General features: G+C 40.3%; 1 protein-coding gene across 1 annotated transcript in view; it reads right to left on the bottom strand.

The window, feature by feature from the left end:
* Positions 1 to 431: 431 nt before the first annotated feature.
* MTMR8 (myotubularin related protein 8) overlaps positions 432 to 21,602 on the bottom strand; it is a 22,487-nt gene continuing 1,316 nt past the window's right edge. The window contains exons 3-13 of the mRNA XM_009324255.1: positions 19,488 to 19,645; positions 17,831 to 17,959; positions 16,699 to 16,833; positions 14,607 to 14,739; positions 11,967 to 12,076; positions 10,711 to 10,836; positions 8,991 to 9,040; positions 6,588 to 6,788; positions 6,038 to 6,166; positions 4,969 to 5,095; positions 432 to 3,148 (exon numbers count right to left, since the gene is read on the bottom strand). Of these exons, the coding sequence (XP_009322530.1) occupies positions 2,864 to 3,148; positions 4,969 to 5,095; positions 6,038 to 6,166; positions 6,588 to 6,788; positions 8,991 to 9,040; positions 10,711 to 10,836; positions 11,967 to 12,076; positions 14,607 to 14,739; positions 16,699 to 16,833; positions 17,831 to 17,959; positions 19,488 to 19,645 (1,583 nt within the window). The 3' untranslated portion in view covers positions 432 to 2,863. The remainder of the gene's footprint in view (positions 3,149 to 4,968; positions 5,096 to 6,037; positions 6,167 to 6,587; positions 6,789 to 8,990; positions 9,041 to 10,710; positions 10,837 to 11,966; positions 12,077 to 14,606; positions 14,740 to 16,698; positions 16,834 to 17,830; positions 17,960 to 19,487; positions 19,646 to 21,602) is intronic.

Raw genomic sequence — 21,602 nt, 5'->3', positions numbered from 1 at the left:
GTAATATTGTAGTCAAGAAGGATTTGTGGAGATGTCAGCTTCATGTTTTAGGGATAAGCAAAGATTATTATACTTTTTGCAAGGTAATCCACGGTAATTCAAAAGACAGGGCAATGTGTAAATATTTATAAAAACATTTCGCAGGTGGTTTCTATACAAAGATTAACCAATGGTATGTCTAAATCCTTCAGTGCTCAGTCAAAATTCTCTACAATTCTGTATCTCTAATTCTCATTAGAGAACACGTTAAAAGAACTGATGACATCTAGAATAACTGGTCCTAAAAAGTGCCTGTCTTGGTCTCATTTACCATTTTAGAGCTCTCTAAGAAGCCGTGCATGCTATCCACTACACTCTTCTACCATTCAGAAAGAAAAGACAGGGTTGATCTATCAGCCCCTATGAAACAGGTTCCAAACTGCACATGTGAAACTGACTTTTTACACTGTAAAGAGGCAAAGGGGAATAGTCTCCCCAGCGCCCTCCAGTGGGAATCTACAGCAGGCTCTGATCCCTGGGTATCCAGAGCAGCCGGATTAAGACTTGGGGTGCAATCTCTTTGCTTGAGGAGTACGTGGATATGGCAAACTTAAAAGGCTGGTAGACTATCTAACTTAACGTTAGGAGCTTAGCAGATCTCTTTTTACAAGCAAAGAGACTCAACAGCAGATACTCATCTTGAGATTAAGAAAAGATGCACTCAGAAATGTGCATCCTTCAAAATAAAATACACAGCTGTTGCACGATGCAGTATTTTTGATAGGTACCCACACAACAAATTTCGAACATCATCCGCTTAAGCACATCTGGTTCAGTATTTTATGTGCTTAGTTTTAAACCAATCGCACATTGTAGTTCTCTCACTCCTACCTTGAAAACAACTATATTACTTGCTTTAAGATTGAAAAACCTGCAACATTAAAAAAAGTTTCTCTTTGCCATTCTAGGCATTGAAGAAACTCTGTGTTCTCAGGTATTGCCCTTTTTCCTTGGGTCTTCTTATATGCTTAAAATATATATTTTCTTACCCAAAGTGAGACACTCAGGAGAGTTTTGTTTTTTTTCTTTTCTACTTTATCTTGAACACTGAAACTAACCCAGCCATTTCACCATAGGTTATAAGCATATGAACAATGGCTATTGAATTTTACGATGGTATAGTGGAATGTTTCTACTTTTTATTGTAGATTGGGAGGGCTAACTTAGAAAATGTTTTCAGTTTGTTTCAAAATTTTATAAAAGAGAAAAACTGATTTTAAGACCTAATGGCAGCATCCAATTTAAACAACAGGATCCAAAATAAAGCAGAAAAGCATCTTCAATTAAGCTGCACAATGGGACTCTCTGTGCAATTAAGCACTTCTACAGAAGCTTGTCCAGAACAAGTACTGTGGAACAGCTTTCCTGGGCCATCCATTTCCCTGGGGAGACAAGCCCTTGTTTCTTCACAAGACTTCTGTATAAATGGAATACACGTCTCTGTTTTAAACCTGCAACTTTGAACTAGTATCTCTAGCCGAGATTACTGCAGTTTAAAGAAACCAAGTAGTGTTAACAAGCACTGGAGTGAATCCAAGCTGGAGTCACCGCCACAAGCCAAGACGTCCACTTCTTGTTCCAATAAGGGGTCACATCCCAATTTACATCTTGTCACCAGCTTCACAGAATTACAAAGTTCATTGCCATGAGAGATACTGTTCATCTCCCCACATCTTGACAGTACAGACAAAACATCTCTAGGCTTCATGTAATTTTAACATCCAAGATGACATTCACTATAACCACTCAGCATGTGATGTGAAGAAATCATTTTAGGCCCCATTTCAATAACAGAACACACCTCATCTGTAATTACTGCCTCATCGATGGATGCGAGGAAAGCACATCGATTCCAGCTTAGAACAAAGAGTTACTCTCTTGCTTCAATTTAACCAAGATCATAAAACAAGAAAGAAGAATTCCATATAATTTTTTTCCTATCTTTTCTCATTTCTAATCCTCCCTCTGTCAAAAATTCACGTGTTACAGGCTGTCTTTGTGGCTTGCTGCACTCTCACAATCAGTAAATGAGGTCCATAAAAGCTTATTCTTTGAAAGCTCGGCTTAGAAAGAAGCTACTAAACTCAGGGGATCGGCAAAGATCCTGGAGAAGCCAGCAGCAGATAAAAAACCTTGTTTAAAAATACTGACTACAAAGACGACCAAATACTCCACTCTACACTACAATAATAAAAATAGTACACTGCGTGGCTAGACATTAAAACGGTCTCCATAAAAAGGCACAGGGGGGTTTGGTTTTGTTTATCAAATATGCATAGGAAACGAAAAATGAATCAGTTCTGCCACAAGGTGAGGGTCCATGCAGAGAGTCATTCACAGCTAAGAAAAGGTTAATTTTTTTTTATCATTTTAGGAGGAACTGACATTTTTTATCATTTTAAGATGACCTTGCACGACCACCAAGAATAAATGGATTGCATCTTTCCTACTCCATTTATAAACACTGCACAACTCCTAAGCCCCACGTTAATTGGCCAAGACTTCTTTCAGCTTGAAATACCAGTACTGGCAGGCAGTCATAAACCTTAAACACACCTCGTGTTTCCACTGAAAAATAAGGTTTACACTAACTCAAGGTAGCCTCCTGGGCAGCTCTACGCATCTTCATCATGTCGGCTGCAAAACGGTGCGAACCAAGCCAAATGCAGACTGCTTCTCTACAGCGAGCACAGCTCCCTGCAAACACACGTACTAACACTTAGCTGCAAACGGTCAGGTGGTCTACACCCTCGCGGGGGGCACAGCTCCCTTATGCCTCACCACCACAAGCGCCTGGTTCATTGAACACAGTTCTCTGAGCTGATCAGTGGTGCTGAGGCTTTCCATCCTTAGCTTCGGAGTCCAAAACGTCAATGGCGTCATTAAGATCACGGAGGTCCCGGTGATGAGACAGGTTCTCTTTGTACTTTTGGTCCACATCTGACGTAACATCTATATCCCCTGCTGAGGTGCCGTTGCTCAACACAGGAGGTGGTTCCCCTTCATAATCCTGAGGAGTGTTGAGCATCGGTGTTTTTGAAGCAGCACGTCCTACTTTAGATAAGGAGCAAGCTTCACTGGGCAAAGGACCATCAAGGAAAGGAAGTTTCTACACAAATAAAAAGACATTAAAAAAATTAATGAAAGCTATTATTCCCAGATGTCAGGAACATACAAAAAACAACTGTCAACATAATAGTCCTGGGTCAGGGCCTCTTTTTCAGCTCTGTAATTCAGCATTAAAGCGTATGAGCATAGATCCTTACATGTGTGACACAAACATCATTGTTTAATTATAAAACTGAAGTTTGCAGCATTCACATTAACCTACAAAGGACACTGACAGGTCTTCTCACTGGTATATTTTTAGATGACTCTCCCACTATATTTTTAGGTGGTGTTTCGGTTTGTTTATGGGTTTGGTTTTTTTTTTTTAAATATGCATAGAAAGGATATTGCAATAGAGCCTTGAGCACAAAGGAAAGCCACACTTCTCCTGTCAGGCAGCCGTACAGGACTGTGGTGGGTTGACCCTGGCTGGACACCAGGCGCCCACCAAGCTGCTCTATCACTCCCCTCCTTGGTGGGGCGGGGGGGCAGAAAAAATGAGATGGGGAAAAAAGAACCCCAACCTCGTGGGTCAAGATAAAGGCAGTTTAATAAAGCAAAAGCAAAGGCCATGTGCGGAAGCAAAGGAAAACGAAAGATTATTCTCTACTTCCCATCAGCAGGCGATGTCCAGCCACTTCCCAGGAAGAAGGGCTTCAGTATGCGTACCAGTTGCTCCAGAAGACAAATGTCATAATAACAAATGCCCCCCCCGCCTCCTTTCTCTTAGCTTTTATTGCTGAGCATGACATCATATGGTGTGGAATATCCCTTGGGTCAGCTGGGGTCAACTGTCCCGGCTGTGTCCCCTCCCAAGATCTTGCCCACCCCCAGCCTACGGGGTGAGGGGGGGAACATTGGAGAGACAGCCCTGATGCTGTGGAGCGCTGCTCAGCAGTAGCCAAAACACTGGTGTGTTACCAACACCTTTCTAGCTACCAATACGCGGCACAGCACTACGGGGGCTGCTGCGGGGAAAGTTCACTCCATCTCAGCCAGACCCAATACATATGGAAACACAAAACTACAGCACTTCAAAAGCTAACAAGACTATCTACTTTTTTTTTTCCTCGTCTTGCACTGCTGAGATAGATATCTACATCTTTGTATAGACAAATATAGCTCTCTGGGGAATGTGATCAGAACTGACCAAACCGTGAAGCGTGTTGCCGTTTACTTTATTATTCTCAACTGAAGGAGATAAATTGGTTATTCTGGACACAAGATCTCTGCCCTCCAATACCACAGAACACAAGTAGTAAATGTGCAAGATTCCCTGTCTTGTTTTAGCAAAGCACTTCAAATCCGAGGTAGACACTTCCAGAGCATAATTCGGCCTACACGATCCAGTTACATTTTGGCCATAAAGTAACTCAACTGTTTTAATACCCGGTTGATCATCAGTTCTTCCAATGTGTCTTGTGAATGAGAAGGCGGGAAAGAAAAATGTGGGGGCGAGCTGAAAACAAGAATATTTTTGTATATGCACATTATTTATGTGGAGGGGGAAAAGCAGGCCCATTCTTTTCCTCTCTCCCTTGAAGTTTGCTGCGAGTGGATTTGAAACCCAGATGTTCTTTTAACACCTGCTTCATTTAGAGAATTAGAACATCACGAGCCTGCAACTGAACTTGACGAAACACAGCTTTTATCTAGCAGATGAGAATTTTGGGTAGTCAAACCTATTTATTACAGCAATGTCATTTAACACCTCACTCTGCCCAGCATGTTGAAACAATTGTTCAGTGCCAGTGTTCGATCCCAGTTATATTTGCCAAAACCACCATGTGACTTCAAATATTATTAAGATTCAGGACTCACATTTTCCAGTTCAGATGCATTGTCCTCCAGTTTCATCTTTTGGCTCACGCAGCTTAGCAGATGATCCAATACACACTGTTTTGGATGCATTCCTTTGTCGAAGCGGTTATACATCCCACACCAAAACCTGAAGAACAGGGCAGGAAAAGAGAATTAGGCAGCCAATTGTATGCTACTGGCCAACAAACTAGATGCTGTTTAAGAAAAAAAAAATTCAACAAATTGAGATTAGTAATTAATTTTTTAAAAACCGCCACAGCCTTGGATCATAAAATTCAGTATCAATGGGCAAATTTTCATAAAGTTAAAAAAAAACTTCTGAGGATTTAAGTACTTTTGCCTTATGATCCACATGCACTGGCAGCAGGTATTAACATAAGATGAAAATACACTTTTTTCTATAGCAGACTCACTGGAGGATGGGCAGTTCACCTTCAAGTCCCCAGTCTGCCCTACCGCCCTACTTTCATTAAAACCCTTTGCCCGTCAGTGACCACTCACAGCACTTAAAAACATATTTGCAACCCTCTCTCTCTCAGCAGGGAACAGGAGTGAGCCAGAAACGAAGGAAAACTAACCACTTCAGCTGTAACACCCTGGGCAAGCAAATAGACACGGCAACAAGAAATCCCTTCTTGTGAAAACCACCCTGACTGCATAAGCCTGGGTGTGACTGGGCACTGAAATTCCTGTTTGAAAGACTTCCTTAATATATATTAAAAAGGAGGAACTTTAACAATTGCCTACCCCATCACGTAAATTTGACAGAGCAAGCAGTCAGGGTGTGTGTGTGGGGTCTATCTACACATCTGAAGTTCTTCTTTTCCTTGCTTTCCCCACCCTCTCTCTCAACACCAAAGAAAAAATATTATTTTAAATTACAGTACCTGCACTTACTTAGCAATTACCTGTGCACTACTACTCTCAGTTTATGAATGAGGAATGGAGGGAAAGGTAAAACAAACCATGCTAATCAGTGAAAATTTATTTTATTAAACCTGAATTACCAATCTACATCACAATGAAAGAAATGCCCCCCCTTCTTCCCCTTCTCAAATAAGCAACTTACTGGAAACAGAACGGTAGTGTGTTTGGTTGAAGCTCTTTGTAAGCTGTAAATCCTCTGTACAAAGGATTTCTCAATTCCTGCTTCTTCTGTAAGAGGAAAGGCCACAGAGAATGCGTCTTCTCACAGATTCTGTCAATTACAAATAACATCTAATCACTAAAAAAAAAGAATCAGGTTAAGTGGATTAATAACGCTAGCTGTTCTGAGTAGAATTAGATTAAGGGAGCTAAGAATTATTTTTACACGGTATCTGCTTAATTTCATAAACACAAGATACATCACTGAGGAATACATAATCATTTAAAATGGACACTATCTAGTCCAAAAGGCGTATCTGCAAGTTATTACTGTGGTCCAAAATAAAACATCTGACTTGGGGATATAATGTTGGGTTTTTTTTTCCCCACACTGTAGAACACAAGCATCTATCAAGACAACGTTACCCTTAACCAATCTACAATTACGTTAAAAACACACAAGCAAACACCTGCTCTTTTCCCAGCATTTAAAGTGACTTCTAGACTGCTGGCTCCGTAAACTGCCAACTCACTTCAGATCCTCACGCTCCTTATGACAGGTCCCAAGGAAGTTGCCAAACTGGCAGGAGTAGACATGGTCATGGATTTCAAGAAGGAAACGCTCATTAAACTCAAACGTGCACGGGAACTGCTGCATGAGCTGCCAGACACATTCAACGAACTGAGTGAAGACAGGGGATACTTCTTTGGGGTCACCATCCAAATGGCCACACCTAGAGAGATGCAAACGAAACAGGGTTAAATCCTGTGTCACCCAGCAAAAAAAGAATCCCCTCGCCATTAACCAACTGGGAAGCTTTCTTCACTACTAGCGTAAGAAATAGTTCTGCAGAGTCAGAAAAAACCCCCACGTGGTTTATCTTACAGCTACTGTACATTACGGCATGCCACCCTCAGCATTACTTGTTCTCCAGGGGTACCTGGTAGGAGTGACGAGAATTGTGCAGTGTCCCTTTCTCTAAAGTAAAATTAGCAATGGAAGAGCCTACGTAACAGACTTGCAAGCATCACAAGAAGTATTTGTGAAATAGGAATCCTTGAGCCTATGCTATGATGTCAGCACAAGGGAAAAAAGGCAATATTCTCCAAAGAAACATCTATTGCTCGAATATAACAATCTAATGCTAGCTCTTAATTGGGGGAAAAAAGTTGACATTGGTGGGATTCTGTCTGTCTGCCACGAACAGTAAGAACACTGGGGGGACAAAGTGTCCTCTATGTAATCTTCTATGGATGCGAGAGTATTTGATGGTGCAGGAATAGCCACACGGGCAGCAACAGTCAGAACAACCTGATTTTGCTCCACACGGACATCAAGAATGAAATCCTAGTAAGCAATTACTCAGAAAGAAAAAAAAAAACAAACCAACCCTCAAACAAAGAAAATCCCAAAACAACAATAAAAAAATACTTTTACAGCTTTAGATGAAGTTCAGAAAAACCCTCCTAGTTCTGCAAAAAGCTAGCCAGGGATCTATCGGTGTTCATTACAATCCATCACAAAAGAAAAAACAACCAGAAAAGGAATGTTAGCATTTTTGGAAAGCAGCCAACACTCTATTGTACTGTAATGACTGTTCTTTCTTAAGAGAAAAAACTTGGGGCAGAATCCTCCTTTTCTAGGAAGGGATATAACCTGGAAATCCACAGAAAGGAACAAGGCATCCCCAAACTTAAGTGGAAAAACGAAGTACGATTTCTTATGACAGATCTAGCTGATCAAATCCGAGTTCCTGGTTCTGTCATTCCAACCACACTACCCTAAGCAGCAGCACGACGAAGGACTGATTTCCCTCAGAACTGTAAGGCACTGGCCACCACTACGAGAAGAATGATTTTGTCTACTGGAATAGAAGTTCATATTCCAGTCAATGCTGAAATTCATGTCTCAAGTACTTTTTGTATCCATTGCCAAGTTCTCATATTTGGAACAATCCTTTATAATAGGAGAATAGGAAGGTTTTTTTGGTCTTAAGGAAAGGTGAAAAGCGTCCGTAAAGAAGCAGAAACAATGACCACAGAACATTTATTTGGCCAATAATGACCAAACAGCAGTTTATCTTTGACTGCTTCTTCTCATATACCAGTATAAGGGTGTGCGTATTGTTTATTTTCCCCAAATATGCTTTAAGGAAACAGATTTGTTTTATTCTTAAAAACAGGAATCAGTTTCACATCGAGAACAAAGCTTCAATTCTTAACGAACTAATATCACTGAATAGACCCGTCCCTTCCCTCCTTGTATTCTTTTGGACCATCTCAGTTTCTAACTTCTATATGGTAAATATAACAAGAAGTAATCCAAGGCAATATCCCCACTAGATGCAGGCTATCTATTACAGGGATGACAGCATTTTTAACATGCCTAGAGAATGCAGGTCAAATTGGTTTTTAGCACTATATATTGGGCTCAAGTTTATGCTTTGAACTTGGTAAGAGTCCTGAAAACCATGAGCTGACTGCAGGAGATGACTGCAGGAGAATTCTGGCAAGACATGTTAACATTAGCACTCCTCATACAATACGAATATATATTGGGCTCAAGTTTATGCTTTGAACTTGGTAAGAGTCCTGAAAACCATGAGCTGACTGCAGGAGATGACTGCAGGAGAATTAACATGTCTTGCCAGAACATTAGCGCTCCTCATATAATACGAATGTCATTCTACAGGTAGGAAACCGCTCACAATTCAATCAATTTTTTCAAGACTGTATGATTCAGCACTGATGAAATAACAACCCTAGCACACACTGACTTTATGTGACCAACTCCAGTATTTTCCAAATCTTCTCTCCCCTGTCCTGTATTTTCATTTAAATTTTTCACGGGAGTACATGAACCTGAAAACACTGTATTAGTTTCACAGACAAGCCTTCACCCAGCCACTACACCCAAGATAACATGCTGCTCTTACCTGTGTGAGAACTTGTGGCCCATTGCAATCCACTCCTTTTCTATTAGAACCTTCAGTTTCAAAACAGAGGTTAAAAAAGAGCATTACTTTGTTTAGAAAAAGCAAAATGAAGCTTTTTATGTTAAACTCTAAAAAGCTTACAACCAACGCTACCTACTGACCCTAGTTATGAGTATATCCATAGAAGTTAACGAAAACAGTAATAGTGATTTATAGATTATCCACAGTTACCAGTACAATGTCACTGTTGGAATCATAAGTTATTTCAAGCAAGTCTAGTACTATTTTGAGAGAGTTTCTATGTTGTTAAAATCATAATATATAAACACACTGAGCTAAGAGAATTAACAGCTTAATATTATACTATGTACTATTTAATTTGGAAAAGAATATCGTGATATTCAGCAAAATAAATCAGCAACTGGAATTCAACAAATGTTTAACACACAAACAGGAATATAAGAAGTACAGCTGTGTATTGAGGAGCTCAGGATGAAATCAGAAGAACTATATGGCTATTTCTCTTTTAAATAGAATGCCTGTGCTAAATAGAAGAAAATAGGGAAAATGCTGCTTCCTTGTTAAACGCGTCTCATAAGGAACCAAATGACTGATGCTGAATCCATTATTACTTGCCTTGCTGGATCATATTTAAAGATCAATTCCTGATATCATCATCCAGAGACTTAAAGAACAAAAGGAAAGCAGAAATTCACAATAGCGTTCTTTGAAAACTTAAGTTATATTGCTTTTCAAATGTTTCCATTCTTTACGCTTCTGTTGCATTCATTTAGGAATAACCACTGTCATCGGATTTGTGCATATAAATCACTTGCTCAGAGGACAGACAAGCATTTGTCTGTTTTAGTTACTGCTCCTAATCAAAATCATGTTTCTTAGTTCATACAGAATTTTCCAGAGCACAGCCAAAGCCCAGGCAGATGTTTCTCACACTGATGTAATTTTAACTTGTTAAAAGATTGCAGTATAATCCAAAGGGCAAAAATAATAATAATAGCATGGAATGCAAGGAAACAGTCCTAGCGGTGCAACACACCGGAGGAGGCAAAAATTTGCATTGTTCTGATTTCAGGGTTTCTTTTAAGGAACTCTTCTGAGAAAAGGCGGCAGCCTGTCTTTCAGGTATTTAACAAAAGGAGATGAATGGAAAGATAACATCACAGATTGCACTATATTTATGCAGTGATGGCTTCAAATAGAAAAAGCCTGCAGTAGAAGCAAACGGCCAAATTCATGCGTAATGGTTTTAAAAAAGGTCTTAAATGATGCACAGATTTTATGTGATATACAGGTTATATGCTGCCCTGTGCACAAGAATCAGTTCACCCAATTTAAAATCCTAGCAGATAAGAGACCATTCACTGTAACAGTCTTAAACGACAAGCTGCTTCACCACTTTTTTGTGGATTGCTCCCAGAGTTGCATCCTTTGCTCACTCATCTCTTGCTCCAATGTCTCATTAATGGCTCTCGTGGACATTCAAGAAACAAAGATTTGGGAACTGTAAATCAACTGCTGCTGTTCTGTGCCCTTGCTGCTTAGAGCAATTAAAGCTTGTTTATAGAATTGAAGCTGTTTTTATATAGATCACCTACTGATTTTTCCAGGAAATGGCCTAAAACATTTAAGTAGGGCCTGTTTACATTTCAAATCCAGGAAGCACTTTTTATTTTTGAAATTCCAACATACATGTTCTTACCATGAAGCCTTTAAAAGTCCTATAAAATGGATCTAAGAGGAGGCTAGCCAGGGAGCAGACCTGCGCTGTGCGATCCCACCCATCAGAGCAGTGGACTAACACACTAGCTTTTTCATCTTTCACAGCCTGTGAAGGAGAGACCAGACAGAACAGTTTAGCAGCTTTCTAGGTTGGTTACTGTAATTAAATGCTATCCCTTCATCTGCATTTACCTGACTGGCCTAAAACCCAAGAGGAAAATTTGTCATTTCTCACCTGGACTATGGAAATGCACCATTTCTGGGCACACAGCCATCAACCCATAGGAAACCCCAACCAGAATAAAAATGCTGTAGCATGCTCTGTCAGCAACAGAGACTGTCAAGAAACAAAGACCCTCTGATCTCAAAATGCTCAGTCTTCTGAAAGGCCAAGAATTCTCAGTGTCCTCCTCTGAGGAAAAATTTGGTGGATGAGTAAAGAATAATAATTGGACACACGGGGACTAGGAACTTCTCAAGAAAAATTAGAAGAGCTCATCCCAACTTCCTCCCATATAGATCACCTTCTTCCCTTTGTACCGGTGGCAGAAGAGCAACACAAAATAGCTTCTTGCTTGCTACACCGGAATATTGTTAAGAGAGAAAAGACAACATTTACAGAAGGTCACTACTCTTGCCACGTGTTGCCAGCATGCCCTTTACTATTACTGAAGAGCCATGTGCCTTAGTGACTTTTCTCCTTTCGCCTGACCTGCAAAGCCACAAGCTCTGCAGAAATGAGGACTGCATTGAATAATCAAGATTAGCAGTCCCCACATCACACAGAACCAGGAGAAAATCAACTGGTCTAAACAATCCCTCATTTAAGGCCGAGCAGTTCAAAAACTAACGAGCTCAGGTTATGAGTTGCTTGCACTACTAAATACGCATTATATAGAGGCATTTATAAAGGTCATTTATACACATTCTGTGTTTTTATTTGTTTCAAATGAGTTCTAATAAAGCCTAGATAACTGTTTGTTACAATACAGTGAGCAGGACAATGTCTCAACCCCTACGGCATTTCATTTAGTCACAGGAAGTGTCTAGGAGAGAGCCAGCTGGGTAACCCACTTGATATTCTCCAACTGCAGGCTCGTTTTTGAGAGCTGAGGCCAACTTGAATAGCAATGTTTTCCCACCTTCTCTCCAGAGACAACTTCACAGCCCTGGAGCAGTCCCTAACAGACAAGTACATATTTTTTAATTCACCTGCAGGTTGGGGTACAGTTTTACCTTGGCAAGAAAGACACTTGCATCCATCACAGCCTTAATGTGCCGTAACCAACCTGAGTTCTCCAGCCCAGTGAGGAAATCGCTCATTGAGGGGGACTTCATTTCACACACTAAGAACACAAACAAAGGAATTAGCTGATGCTCCATTAACAACATCTGTTTCTTTTTCCCACCTCCTCATTATCTCTTCACAGCAACAGAGCTTAATAGATCCTAAAAGCTAACAGGCTGGATCAATGGGCCGAGGCCAACTGTATGAGATTCAGCAAAGCTCAGTGCCGGGTCCTGCACTTGGGTCACAACAACCCCATGCAGCGCTACAGGCTTGGGGAAGAGTGGCTGGAAAGCTGCCTGGCGGAAAAGGACCTGGGGGTGCTGGTCGACAGCCGGCTGAACATGAGCCGGCAGTGTGCCCAGGCGGCCAAGAAGCCCAAGGGCATCCTGGCCTGTATCAGCAATAGTGTGGCCAGCAGGAGCAGGGAAGTGATCGTGCCCCTGTCCTCGGCACTGGTGAGGCCGCACCTCGAATACTGTGTTCAGTTTTGGGCCCCTCACCACAAGAAGGACGTTGAGATGTGGGAGCGTGTCCAGAGAAGGGCAACGAAGCTGGTGAGTGGCCTGGAGAACAAGTCTGATGAGGAGCGGCTGAGGGAGCTGGGGTTGTTCAGCCTGGAGAAAAGGAGGCTGAGGGGAGACCTCATCGCTCTCTACAACTACCTGAAAGGAGGTTGTAGCGAGGGGGGAGTCAGTCTCTTCTCCCAAGGAACTGGCGATAGGACGAGAGGAACGGGCCTCAAGTTGCGCCAGGGGAGGTTTAGATTGGATATTGGGAAAAATTTCTTCACCGAAAGGGTTGTCAAACATTGGAACAGGCTACCCAGGGAAGTAGTGGAGTTGCCATCCCTGGACATGTAGATGTCCAAATTAGGGACATGGTTTAGTGGTGGACTTGGCAGTGCTAGGTTTACGGTTGGACTCGATGATCTTAAAGGTCTTTTCCAACCTAAATGATTCTATGATTTCCACACTTTTTAACTGTCAGCAGCAATATCGTGTCTGAAGGACACAGAAACTACTGGTTGCGTACTTAAATACACAAACCAGAAATTTTTAGCTATGAGAGAACTTGAGGATCTGAAAATATCCTCCTCCTCTTCTTTTAAACAGTAACTCATTTTTTCAGCTGAGTTTTTTCCAACAAAGAAGTGTTCAGTGATCTGTTACTTCACTATAAATCACCATCGCACACACATCTAACAACCACTAACATGCAGTCACCATCACAAAGATTTGAAGAAAGGAGAGTTCTAATTTAGAGAGAGAAATAACATGTCTAACCTTGAAGGCAACTCGATGCTATATTCAAATTCAGCATAGAAAATACTTATAGTAATACAGTTCAATAGTCCGTAAGCACCAGCGAGAGAGATTTTATCACTGTCAAAGAAGAATATGGGAGTAAACAAGTATTTATTCTGCCTCTTCTTCCACCACAAAATAAATCTGCCAGGAACAGGCAATTGAGGACTTATACTTGTGATCAGGACAATCTCTTGGTCATGTGAATAGCCTCATTTTTCTCCAAGGTCACCACGGCTCCTGCAGTGCCACCTGGCCAGGCAACTGGTAGTATCAATTATTCAGCTATTTTAAAGCAAGATGACCATTACGCTGGTTACTAAAATATTAAACTTGTATTTTGAATGGCAGCACTTGTATTACCTTTTAGAGAACTAAGCACAGGGACCAAGTAGAATGATTTGCAGCATCTACTCTGCCCCGTTCCGCAGTCTTTGTCAGCAAAGGATGGTAACAGTGCTGGAAACCAGCTAGCTGAGTATGCTGGTTTGATCCAAGCTACGCCATCACCTTTAATGGAACTTCTCCAAAAGCACATTAGTGAAAATATGCACCTGATTCACCTCTTGAACTCCAATGGCTCAGGTAAGTATTTCTTCTGCCTTGCTTCGCGTTTTTCCCTAAGATCATGATCTCAGAGTAGCTTGATTACCTGAGCTACTCTGCAGTTTAATACATTTCAATGTATTAAAACATTAATTTAATACATTAAAATGTATTAAAAGCAAGTTCAGTTAAAGAAGTCGGAAATAAATGAAAAATAAGAACTATGTACATATGAGATTAAAGTCTTTGGAAGAGCATGCTAAAATTTTATTTCAAATCAGAAATACTGTTCAACACTGAAATACTCCAAACTAAACAACCTATGCTAGTTTTCTTTCAGTAGCTCACAAAGTAACCATGAGACTATGTTAATAGTAAAATGTAGTATTTCTCTAGCCTTTTTCTTTTAATTTGGCACATTTAAGAAATTCACATTTTATGTAACTAACACAGTTAAGGAATGTTGTTAGTATTAGTTGCTATTTTTGAACCACTATAAAATTAAGCACAATAATAAATAAAATGTCTAGCAGGAAAGCATTTTAACAACATTAATACTTTCAGCCACTTCAATACAGCAAACAAAGAAAGAGACTGACTTCGCTTATCTGCTTCCATCAGAACACCCAAGTCCACATGCACTTGTGCACGCAGGATTCCTATATTCAGCAAAAGGTTCCATCCAAAAGTAGCCAAGGGTAATGAAGACTGGCCACTGGCACGGACCGTACCTACCTTCCAGGAGTTTCTGCAAGCTGTTCCGCATCACATGGATGTTTTCTATGCCAATAAATTTAAAGCGAATGTTGTCATAATTATCTTCATTCTCATAACCCTTCCCAGCAGCTCTGTTGGCCATGGCATTTAACTGTCAAATTCAAGGGAACAGGAATAGGATAGAAGAGAAAGAGAGAAAATTACAACAAACAACACGCAGAAATAAATGAGTGTTTTGCAAGTCCTTCTTTTTTTACAATCTCCCAGAAAATATACCGAACAAAGTTGTTACTCAGACATACTTCCCCACCTCCCAGACATTACTTCCAGCTGTTTCACTAAAATTATGCCAGTGTCTCCAGTCCATTAGTCATAGGCAGAGACTCATTAAGATCCTGGACAGAATTTCTTAGGGTAGGCAGTATCAAAACCGTGCCCAATTTCAGAATACTGCTGTCATCAAAACAGGTAAAGAGGCATTGAGTCTGCCTTAACTGTGAAGCTACATAAAAAGATTCAGACAGAAGCATACAAAAGTAAAACTAGGAAAGCCATTTTTACGAGTAACATACATACATGGTGGTATAGAAATAGTAAGAGAATTCCAAAGCTTTTCACAGACATACATGCACAGATGAAATAAAGCCACCTGAGGGAAACATAGAAATATTAAAGTTGAGCAGAAAGAATACAGCAACCAACTGGAACTGCAGAAAAGAAGTAGAAAAGAAGCCAGTTGCTCTAACAATTACCCAAAACAGTTCAAGAGCTACCAGAGAATCTTTAGCAGCAAGCAAAAAAAAAAAAAAAAAAGAGCACCTCAACCCCCCACATATTAATTTGGGAAGAGAAGTGATTTATCTCTGTAGAGAGGAGAGAAGGAAGTCTCAGATACGGTATATAGATCTTTAGAACAACCCAACAGCCCTAGTGCTTCAGTTCTACCATTTAGAGTAAGATGTTGTGTTAGAAGGAGAAATGTGACAAATTATAAACTCTCCCTTTTTCACCAAATACTTTAGAACAAAATTGCCATCAATGATAGATTTCAGTGGAACATCTATGATACTGGAAGCTGTCTGTACCAAAAGAACATGCAGTGATTGCTATAAACATACATATAATTACAGAATAGGTTTTCTCTAGGAAATGTCATACTACAAAAAGCCAAAATACATCTTGGAACAACAGGTGAAACATGCCATTTTCCCACAAAGACTTTTTCCCTTCTTGCCTTTGCCATAGTTTAACTACATCTGTAGTTTGTATAAAATAACTGCAATATCTGAACAGTGAAGCAGGTTCTCAGAAAGCTCAATTTTAAAATAATCAGAGCACTTTCAAATCTTTGTGTTTAAATGATTGTGTACTATGAAAATCCTGTGTTCTAATTTGCTTATACCGACACTCCCATCAATATGCTTACAAGACAATGATTTGAATTGGTTTCTAAATTCAGTTCAAGACAACAGTCATTAGAGATTTCATTTTGCGAATGTCTCTTCAATATCCTCTTACATAAATACCTCAGCAACAAAGTTCTAGCCCCAAATAGTGGCTACGGACCAGAAGAGCTGAACTGCATTAAACTCCAAGCTGCGCAGCATGAAAACATTTGTGTTCTTTTTACAAAGGCAAAAAAAATGGAGGAATTGCTTTTCTCAATTGTTATCAGACTCCATACAGCCCCACTTCTTCCCAGGTCTACTGATAAAAGCACTTCAGCCTCGTGCAACTGAATCCTAAGGCTTCTCTCCAACTCAGCATATTAAGGACCTAGCCCTCTGTGGGAAAATGCTTCACTGTCTCAGCCAGCTTCAAGACTGCCAGTTGCTTCGGGTCATCCTTAACACAAACCTCAACCCAGAATACACCAGGAGTGCAAGCATTCTTAACAGCACTTAACATCACAGTTTTATTATGCACAAGCATTCGTCATATTAAGACACCGAACCAGGAGCCTGATACTGAATTCCCGATTCAGAACTGACACAATTTAACCTAAAGCAGCGTAAGAACACATGAGCAGAGTTGTGAAAGAATCAACTGGAAACAGCATTACTAATTCAGACGCAAGCTTTAAAAGTAGCCACAAACCCCATGAAGATACCTTTGGCCTTGTGTCTACAACATACATGAAGGGGCTCCCAGGGTTGGCTTCTCTGATCGCCTGCAGCATTTGTTCATCCTCCAGACAGCGCGCACTGAACCCGGAGAGAGGCTGGCTACAACGACATATGGCAGCCTGCAACACACAACAGCTCACATTTTTCTGCTTTCAGATCGTCTCTACCGCGCTGCCCCAAAGAACGCTAATTTGTTGGTTTTAAGTGTCCTCTGTTTCACTGAAAAACTGCTACATAAATGGACATGCAGAAATACTACTGGAATACTTCTCAAAGCTAGAAGTTTGGGAATCTTAAGAAAGTAGTGAAGCTAAGGAGCCCTGCTGCAAACGTCATTGCTATGTTCTCAAACCCACTATGCTCTGCCTGATGATCAGTATCCCAAACGTTAGCATTTCCCATGTTTTCTACTTGGTTTCTATTGTCCAAACCATTCTTTTCCACAACTTTGCTTATCAGTTGTTATCGTTCCACGCTCAGAACTGCACTGAGTATGCTTTCATACTCAATATGCATTTCAATAGTTGCCAGCACAACTCCATACAGTTGCCCAGGTCAAGGCACGCTTCCTCAGGAAAACAATTTGACTGTGACAGCATTTTCCTAACATCTGCATCTAAAACACTGCTGAGACAGCAAAGTTAAAAATTTACATTCTGGTCTTCAGTGGAAAAAAAAAAACCCCGAAACCTTCACTTGTTCTGAGCTAGCGGGGATTTATTTCACTGTGGTTCCTCCTCTTCAATGCTAAGAAAATCTAGCTGAGTTAACGTGTATCTTGTTAAAACATTATTCAATATAGCTAACAGTAGATGAAAAAAACCCAATGCCAACAAGGCATTGCTGAAAGCTGGTCAAAAAAAAATTCCAGACAGGAAGCTTGGGAAGTTTGTGCTTTTAGCACAGCTCTGGACGTGTCCCAAGTGTGTGTCTTTAACTAGCTTATTCTGTGACTCAGAACAAACCAATATTAAAGCCATTAAGAGAAGCACAGCTCTCAAACGTGAACTTAATATGCTCTAATAATTATCTCATTCTTTCCTTTCACTAAAAGGGGACTGGACAAGAAGGAGAACCCTTACTCCCCACAAAGACAGCAGACAATGAACAACTAACATTGTTTCCTTTATATAAGTAAGAAAGCACCGGAATCCGCCCTCTGCTTCTGAACCTTGAACTTCCGACCACCACTGCCTTATTGGCAGCTCTAGGCACCACTATTTCTGGAGGGTATGTGTTGCAAACCTAAGCGAGAAGAAAGAAAAAAAATCCAGATATTACTACTTAGCAATTCAAAATTCATGAAAAGTTCATCTTTAGCTTATGATCTAGCATTTATAAACAACAGGAACAGATTGTTTGCCATAGTGTATCTAATGTAGTCGACATCTAAAGTTTCAAGCCATTAAGATGCATTTAGAAAAACAACACAGGAATAGGGGTAAAATAAAACAATGTGGTGAAGGAAACAATCGATTTTGCAATCGAACCTAAAAAAAAAAAGTGGACTGCACAGTACACAATACACCTTAAAAAGAAGTTCTTTAAATCCATAAATTTTATGAAAGTTTCTGATTTTTCACAAAAAGAGAAAAGTTCCCTCTAAATCTTATGCAAATTGAAACGAGCTTCCAGCAATCAGACAGCATCCTCAGAGACCAGCTTTATCCTTTTTCCTCAAACAAGTACAGTCTTTTCAGCACGTACTTCACAGATAAGCTATTCTCCAAGTCTGGCTTTACGTGAGGCTTGACAATTTTAAAACATAAGCTGGAAAATGTGAGGAAATTATAAAGCATTGGCACTTGAGAGTTACATACTAGCAAGTAAAGCTTCAAAGCGATTAATGATTTTAGATGCTCACATTCAGATGCCCTAATCAGCTAATGGGAAAAGTACCCCTCACATCATATCTCAATTCAGGCGTCCAAAGATACAGTCATTTAAAATTACCAGTCATTTCTGACAGCACAGGCTTGTATTTCTTCAACCCAAAGCGTAACAGTAAAGAAAACTAGTGGGGGAAGGGAGCGGAGAGCAGGGGAAAGGGATTAAAGATTTAATATATTGGTATCTTCCTCAGAGTAGTTTGCTTTGTCTTTTAGACAGAAAGATCTGACTGTACACAACATCAGAAGAAATAAAAAGGGAAATAATATGAAACAGGAGTTTGAATAAGCTTCCTGAAAATGCTTTCATTTAATGCTGTTTGGATCCAACGTGGCCTTACAGGGGAGAAAGAGAAGAAAATAACAGCAGCAACCAGTTAGCACTGAAATGACTGAGAGCCCTTACGTAGCAAAAGATCCAACCAAGCAAGAAAAAAAAGGTCTGTTTTCGGTTACTGTTTTTTCCTTCCTTACCTAGTCCCTTTCCACTCTGCCTCATTCCCCACCAAGCCAAACCGCTGCCATTTATTTCTCTTCTACACATCTGTCACCAGCCTGGTGGGACAGGGTTTGGAAATACCGAAAGCAGCTAAGGGTACTTCAAGTTTTTCGTAACAGATGGTTTGACGTTTCTCTAGAAAACCAAGTGTCTGGTACTTTGCCAGGGAGATCAAAGCAAACCAAGGTGACTCTGCAGCTCTGTTCTGTTTTTCCACAGCATCATTATCCGCAACTTCACATCAAGACGATGCTGCTTCGATTAAAACCAACTGAGCTCATTCCTCCCCAGAGGCATCACTTATGCAGCAGTGGAAGGACTGCTGTATGTCATTAATAACAAAGAAGAGATACTGCATTAAATGGCTACTTTGGGCAAGAATTACCTCATAGTCTTTATTAACATCAGTTATTTCCCAATAGTTGTTTGGAATTCCCATACGCTGGTAATCCACTTTCAAATCAATCAGCTTCCATCCAATCTCCCGGTTCTCTTTAGACATTTTAGGATTGTAAGAGAAAGCATAAAGTTCTTCGGGTTTCACTGGGAAGAAGAAGGAAGAAAATTAACTAGTTAGAGAGATACACAAAGACATACGGAGAGGTCAACACTTTTTGCTAAAGGCCATCTTTTGGATAAGCACACTGTGCAAGCCAACGAGCTGATACACAGCTGATACAAGGACTGAAAAAAATTATTCCATCAAGAAAGATCAGGGGACTTAAAATCATTTACTAAAGAAGCCGAAGGGCTATGCCACTGTACTGCACAGTTGGCTATATTTTAATAATAGCTATCTTCTTTACGTTTCTGCCTCCTCAAAGATCAGAAGCATGAAGTTTTCTTTTATCACTTTGCATACTTCACTACTCTAAGCAAACTTAGACTGATTCTCACTCCTTAAAAAAAAAATTGAGTACTACATAGAACAGTACAGATATTTGTAATTTCTCAACCTCACATTTACAGGTTTTCATTCAGGGTAGCAGCGAGTGCCGACAATTCATATTGAAATCCTCAGGAAACTTCCACTACTCAGTTCCCACATGCAGGGAGATACGCTGAAACATTTTGTTAGAATTAATTAAAACTTCAAAGTAGTAATTTTTCCCGAACAAGTTATTTCCTACTGAATTCACTGCAATAGGCATGTTAGATGAGATTTATATCATAAAAATTAATCCATAAATGAAAACATATATTAAAAGATATATTTTCTGTGAAGAGTTCATAAAACAGCTCTTGCACACCTGTAAGTTCATCGTTCAACAGTGAGTTCTGAGCCGCATGGAAAACTTGATAGATGTCTTGAATATTACTGTCAGCCCAACAAAAGCTTCAGGCTGTGTCTGACAAATGGTAATTTCTTCCTCCCTCCATCTCTACCATCCCAATTGCCTTCCCTCTCTTCATAAAATGCAAATCCAACCAATAACTCATTCAGCTGATTCACAAGGCAGCAAGGGCTCCAGAGAGAGAGAGTGAAACCAGTCAGAGTCTGATAAAGTAGCCAGGTTACCGGACAGGTAACCCATAGCTGTCAATCATACAGGTGCAAATCATAAATAATTATATGATCTGCCAAAAAAACATGAAAGAAGCATACATACAGAAATTTTAAAACAACAACAAAGAACTGTTAAAATCCATAAATAGAACAAAAGAGCTACAGCATATTACACAAATAACCACAAGACAAAAGGAACTGATGTAATCCCCTGCAGTGACAACTCCCACACTTCAAGACACTACATAAGTCTCTAATTTTCAAAACCAAAGCACAGTGACAGCTTTTAAACATAACACCAGAAACTGGCCAGATACAGCATTAGAATCAGAACTTCAGAACCAAGAAAACTCCAAAGTTCAGAGCACAAGGGAGATGCTGGGAATAGACACAAGCCTTAATATCAATCAAAAAAACCCCCAAACTCAGCAAAAAAAAAATTTCTATTCAAGTCCCATGTGATGGCCAGCATGAAGCAGACTGGTGCTGTCAATTCTCTTCCCTTAGGCTAGTGACATAATTACAAAACGCAATTACAAATGGCATCCTTATAACACCAAACTCCAAATACTGGTTCACTGAAGGAGCACCCCAAAACCAGAAGCTGCCATAGACAGAAGCCAGGTAGGAAACTCGATGGAATGCTGTCCTGCAAGAAGAACAAGGAGCCTGAAGATTCATCCATGACAGACTAAAAAGCTGAAGCCAGAAGAGACCACAGGCTTTTGAGGATGTTTTGCTTACACTCTTTACGAGTGACTCCAAGTCAGGGCAGCCAGGGTGAAGCACAGGGTTTCACAACCGAAAGAAGACAAACACTGAAGAGTAGCCTAAACATGCTAGTGGGAAACAAACGAAAGATGCCAGTGTTTAAAGCTTTATTTGTAGGAGTCCAGAATTCTGTGAACATCTGGATCAGCTGGAAAAGGCAGAACTACACACGACCAGCAGCTAAGTCACAGAAATGACTGACAATGGCCAGGTATGGGATAT

This window comes from Pygoscelis adeliae, unplaced genomic scaffold (genome assembly GCF_000699105.1).
Source record: "Pygoscelis adeliae isolate BGI_AS28 unplaced genomic scaffold, ASM69910v1 Scaffold465, whole genome shotgun sequence".
In the NCBI taxonomy this organism is placed as follows: domain Eukaryota; kingdom Metazoa; phylum Chordata; class Aves; order Sphenisciformes; family Spheniscidae; genus Pygoscelis; species Pygoscelis adeliae.
This window is presented reverse-complemented; position numbering and strand designations above follow the sequence as displayed.